This window comes from Herpailurus yagouaroundi, unplaced genomic scaffold, assembly GCF_014898765.1.
Source record: "Herpailurus yagouaroundi ecotype Mexico unplaced genomic scaffold, PumYag 77, whole genome shotgun sequence".
Lineage (NCBI taxonomy): Eukaryota > Metazoa > Chordata > Mammalia > Carnivora > Felidae > Herpailurus > Herpailurus yagouaroundi.
In genome coordinates, this window is record NW_024412388.1 from 33,055,924 (window position 1) to 33,062,037 (window position 6,114).

The 6,114-nt window shown below is 36.4% G+C and overlaps 1 protein-coding gene across 8 annotated transcripts in view; it reads right to left on the reverse strand.

Annotated features, from left to right (window-relative positions):
- FOXJ3 (forkhead box J3) overlaps positions 1-6,114 on the reverse strand; it is a 153,630-nt gene that overhangs the window by 60,049 nt on the left and 87,467 nt on the right. For all 8 annotated transcript variants that reach the window (XM_040469838.1, XM_040469839.1, XM_040469840.1 and 5 more), the window contains one exon: positions 1,381-1,464. In XM_040469838.1, coding sequence (XP_040325772.1) covers positions 1,381-1,464 — 84 coding nt within the window. The remainder of the gene's footprint in view (positions 1-1,380; positions 1,465-6,114) is intronic.

The following is a 6,114-nucleotide window of genomic DNA, read 5'->3' on the forward strand; positions in this document are numbered from 1 at the left end:
ATCTGCCCAGAGCCTGACGCGGGGCTCGAACTCACGGACCGTGAGACCGTGACCTGGCTGAAGTCGGACGCTTAACCGACTGCGCCACCCAGGCGCCCCATCAGCATCTCAATCTTAAAACTGTTAACAGAAGACCATCCCACCAATATGAAACTTTAATTTCTTAAACTTTGGTATGTACAAAACCAAAAAAGTGGGCCTAAGAGTTCACCTCTAATTCCATATAGCTTGGTAACTGGAGTATCGAATTCCTTCTGCTGGCTCCATAAATCTGCCTCACTAAATCCCACTGCACCTATACTTCATGAGCTCGCCTGATCCCAACTTAAACCCTCAGCTTAATTAAGGTCCTTATCTTTAAGACTGAAAAGTTTTATCTCTCTACCAGGAAGGGGCATAAAACAAATTTATCTGACGAAACAATTACCCAGTTTGCTTTATCTTATCTTATTCCCTTTGCCCTGATTTATTCTGAAAACACTTACTGATACTTATTATAAGCTGTGAAAAATACTAACACTGGAGATACAAATATATTTTCTCTGCTCTTAAGGGATCACAGTCCAGGGAAGGAGACAAATATAGAGACAAATAATTTCTACCAAGTATGAGAAATTGTATAAAACAACTTTGTAAAAGTTCTACAAGAACACAACGAATTGAGGAAAGGTTTCACAATGCAGTTAACACCTGAAATGAGTCAAAGAATAGTAGGGTAGAATGGGGTCTGTATGTGTTTTAGCTGAGATGGAAATACAGAATGAGGAAAGCTGAAAGGTAAAGTTAATGTCTGATGACAGCCAAAGTGCTGACTAAAAGTATGTTACAATAAGTATCCTAGGATATCAACTAGAGCTCCTTTTCTCTTTCGTTCTTGCAAATTCATTCTAACCATAAATTCCCAAGAATGATCTTACAAACAACACAGAGGCACAGATTTTGTACACAAAATAATTATTCCATGGTTGGAAGCAGGAAAAACCATTTTGAAAGCCATCAGGAAAATTCAATGTAATCACACTGATTCTCTGCAGTGAAAAGGAACAGCTCTGTTACATAAAACCAGTTCTCGGTGTTGGAGATACAGAGGAAAGAATACCAAATTACAATTCAAGAGACCTAGACTCAAGTCTATGGGAACAGTTATGCCATAATTACGAAACAAACCTTTTACTTAATTCCTAAACTGCCTACCTCACTCGAAGAGTTATGAAGATCAAATAAAATGAGTCTGAAAGTGCTCTGTAAAAACAGAAATGCTATACAAATAAAATACTACCTTCATTAAGGTTGTAGTTGCTATATAGGAAATGAACTTTAAAAAGCTGTACTGCTGACATAAACCCTGCCATATTCAATTTGTGATAAAGAGCGTTTTACCCGTTCTACAGATCGTGCTCTCTTCTTTGGCCGAGTAGGCAGTGCATCTTCCTTCGGATTGGTGTCTATTGCCCAGTAGGACCCCTAAAGGTAAAGAAAGAAATATTAACAGTATATCACAGCAACTCTATAAGGTTAAAAATGGATTTTTACAATCTTCTGCTCCAGAAGCAAATATTTTGCAGATACAATAGTGGAAAAGTAGCATGAGAAGAAATACTAGCTTTGCACTGAGAAAAATAAGGTTTACATGAGAAAAAAGGTCCATTTACAACTAGATTATTAAAGAGGAAAAAAAAAAATCACAATCTGAAGTAGTTAAGTCCAAGAACTTCTGCCACAGCCAAAGAACAAATGAACACACTTTTTAAATATATACTAATTCTTTGGACACATATGATAATTACAACAGCATATGACATTCAAGTCTGGGGAGAGTTTTATATATATAAAGATACTACAGTTTCCATACTCTAGGACCTCACAAATCTAAATGGTAAATGAAACCATTTATATAAAGACAAACTGCTTGAACACATTTTATATAATAAATGCATCCTGGAGAGCAATGGTCTGTACATAAATCTTTTATTGCTTATTCTGTTAAAGCTTTTTAATTATTTATCCTCTCGGGGCGCCTGGGTGGCGCAGTCGGTTAAGCGTCCGACTTCAGCCAGGTCACTATCTCGCGGTCCGGGAGTTCGAGCCCCGCGTCGGGCTCTGGGCTGATGGCTCAGAGCCTGGAGCCTGTTTCCCATTCTGTGTCTCCCTCTCTCTCTGCCCCTCCCCCGTTCATGCTCTGTCTCTCTCTGTCCCAAAAATAAAAATAAACGTTGAAAAAAAAATTTAAAAAAAAAAATTATTTATCCTCTCTTAGATACAAGTTCTCAAGACCACTCATTTGAACATACATATTTAGCACCTACTGTGTTCCAGGCACTCAAGAATTGGGACTCCCTCAAAAGATATTTGGAAAGTATAGATTATGAAGAAACCAAAGCTCAAAAAGAGAAGTGGTTTGTTCAACCAAGGGTATGAGAACCGGGACCAGAACCAAGGCTTGCTTCCTTTCTCCCTCAGTTAACTTGTTTATACACACACACACACACACACACACACGGGAGGAGGGCAAGGAATGAGGGAGAAAGTAAAAGGGAGGGAGGGAGATATGCATTTCAGAAACAGAAATACAATGCACATCCCAGTTTTATAATTTTATAATTAATCCAGCGTTAAAGTTTAATCTTTGCCTCTATTACTTCATTAACATTCTCAGGCTGTTTTTTCAGGCAGTATTTGACAATGAGGGGAAATATAGCTCTCATCTAACAATCCTCATTCTTTGTGTCCAACATGAATTATCTGCTTATAGTCTTTTAAGCATACGTACCATGTTCTTTCACAGAGCTTTGCCTACCCTACATGCTGATCTCAGTACCACTGACAAACTCACATTCTACCTTCAAAACCCAGCTCAGATCCCATCTAAAGGAATCCTTCCTCTGATCCTCCTACTAAATTCATCACTCTCTCCCTCTGTAAGATCTCCACACATTTTATACATTTAGACCACTGATTGCACTTTACTTTATAAGCTTATTTATAGGTCTGTATCCTTTCCAGGCTGAGTTCCTTAACGGTAGAAACTCATTTCTATATCCACTGCACCAGGTACAATGTCAAATACATAGTAAGTACTCAATAAACATTTTTTGAAAACGAAGAAGAGCATTTGAACAGTGCCAACAATTTTAAGAGTACAGGGTATGATACCAGGTCTTCCCAGGTCCTAGTCTATAAAGGTACCTCAATTTAGCACTCATTTCATCACCCAGCCATTACTGGAGGATTCATCTCTATCTTTTCAAAGTAGTCACTGTGGTTTCAGCTAATGAATCTAGCAGACCTGATATAAACTTGCCAAGAACCATGTAAAATGTAGACACTACAGAAATTAAGCACTAAAAATGAAAACAATGATTTTTGAGTAGGTTCAGCTAGCAAGTTGCAAAATAAAGAAGGAAAAAAGTTTTATATTCCGTTGTTATAGAAGTTGAAAATTAAAGCAGGAAGACAAATACCAACACTTGTTGAACAATAGTTTAATGTTCATGGAAATGACAAATTCCAGTGTTTCATGATGTTTTCATGGTGTACACTTGTGTGTTAATCTGGGGAAAACGTTCACTGTCCAAACTTCAGACTTATTAAACATTTTAATAAAACTATTTTTAAAAGTATCTATTCTTCCACACAAAATATGATGGCTGTAGCTAATCACAAAGAAAAAAATTGTTCATACGCCTAACTATTTAGGATACAGTCACAAAACCCTGAATGCCTAAATGCAAACACAAACCACTGAAATTCACAAAAGAAATTGTAAAATCATCCACCTTAGGTAGCTCCTGCTAACCTACTGACTGAATTTCATCTGCAAAATCACAGGTTTGGATTAAATGACCTTAAAATTTCCCTTCACAAATGAAAACCACAAGATACCACTTCACACCTATTAGGATGTCTATTATCAATCAATCAATAAATAATAAAAAATAAAATAAAATAAAATAAAATAAAATAAAATAAAATAAAATAAAATAAAATGTGCTGGCAAGGAAGTGGACAACCTGCAGCTTTTGTGCATCACTAACAGAACGTAAAATGGTGCAGTCACTGTGGAAAATGAGTGGCAGTTTATCAAAAAATTAAACACAGAATTACTATGTGATCCATCAATTTCACTTCAAGGTATATACCCACAAGAATCAAAAACAAGGACTTGAACAGATATTCATATCCTCATGTTCACAGCAGTATCATTCACAGTAGTTAAAAGGTAAAAGCAACCCAAATGTCCATCAATAGATAGATAACATGTGGTGTATACACACACACGCACATACACACACACACACGCACACAATGGAATGTTATTCAGTGTTTAAAAGGAAGGCAATTCTGTCATATATGCGATAACATGAGTGAACCATTATGACATCATGCTAGGTGAAGTAAATCACAAAAAGACATGGTGTAATTCCACTTACATAAAGTACCAAGAATAGTCAAAATCACAGACACAGAAAGTAGAATGGTGGCTGCCATGGGCTGGGGGATGGGAAGAGGAAGAATTACTATTTAGTGGGTGTAGTTTCAATCTGGGAAGTGAAGGAGTTCTGGAAATAGATGGTGGTGATGGTTGTACAACAATGTAAATATGCTTAATGCCACTCAACTATACACTTACATGGTTACAATGATAAATTTTATGTTCTATATCATACCACAAAAGGTCCCTTTCAGCTACCTTTAAAAAGCAGTTACCTTTGCTCTTCCTTATAATATTTCTCACAGAAACTGAACTGCCCAAATACAACCTATCTACAAACACCCATTTCATCTAACTTCTTCCCAGAGTAAGGCCTACTACTCTAGGCTCATGTGCAACAAGTAGGAAACAACAGTTTATTGTTGTGTGATTTTATTTTTAAAACCAACTTCATTGGAGTATATATATTTTTAAATGAAGTACACCCATTTGAAATATACAGTTCAAGGAGTTCTGACAAATGTATACACTCATGCAATGCCAAAATCAAGATACAGAACATTTCCATCACCCCAAAAGGATCCTTTTTGTGACTCAGCAAGCAATTCCCTTTCCTTTGCCCCCACCTCCATTCCATACAACCATTGATCAGCTTCCATTATAAATTATTCACCCTTTTCTAAAATTTCACATAAATGGAATCAACCTGTCAAACTATTTTCCACACCGACTAGCAATGCATGAGTTCAGCTGCTCTATGTCCTAACCAACACTTAGTATTTTAAGTCTTCAAGGACAAACAATATAGTGGAAGTTGTCATTGTAACTCAGTGATTTTTATGTGTGTTTCCTGAATGAATAATGATAGTAGGCAGCATCTTTGCATGTGCTTGCCATCCATGTATCATTTTGCAAAGTGCTGAAAACTTTTGCCCATGTTTTATTTGGATTATAAGACTTTGGGTTATTTGTATTCCAAGAATTTTTTAATATTTTTTGAGTAACAAAAGAGATATAGATAGATAGAAAGATATAGATAGATAATATATAAGAAATATTTTCTCTCAGTCTGTGGTTATCTCTTCATTACAGCATCACCTAAGGAGCAAAAATCTTAAATTCAACAAGTCCCAATTATCAATTTTCATTTTGTGGTCTGTGTCTAGCTTAAAAAAATCTATTTGCCTACTCCAACATGGCAAATATTTTCCTCCATTTTCTTCTAGATGTTTTATAAAATAGTCTTAATTTTTATGCTAAGGTATCTCATCCACTTAAGGTTAACTGCGTAAGTCTGAGATAAGGATCAATATAAATTTTTCTTCCACCCAGATATACAGCACCACTTCTTGGAAAGACTATATCCTTTTCCCACTAAATTACACTGGCACCTCTATCAAAAATCAGCTGAATATATACATGGGTCTATTTCTGAACTCTATTCTATTCCATTGATCTACATGTCTATCCTTATACCAATACCACTGTCTTAATTATTGTAGCTATGTAGAAAGTCTTGAAATCAGGCACTGCAAGTCCCACAACTTCATGTTTTGTTTTGTTTTTCAAAACTCTTTGTTTATTCTAGGTCCTTGGCATTTCCTTGCAAAGCTTGTTGGAGGGGAAGGGGAAGGGGAAGAAGGGGAAGAAGGGGAAGAAGGGGAAGAAGGGGAAGAAGGGGA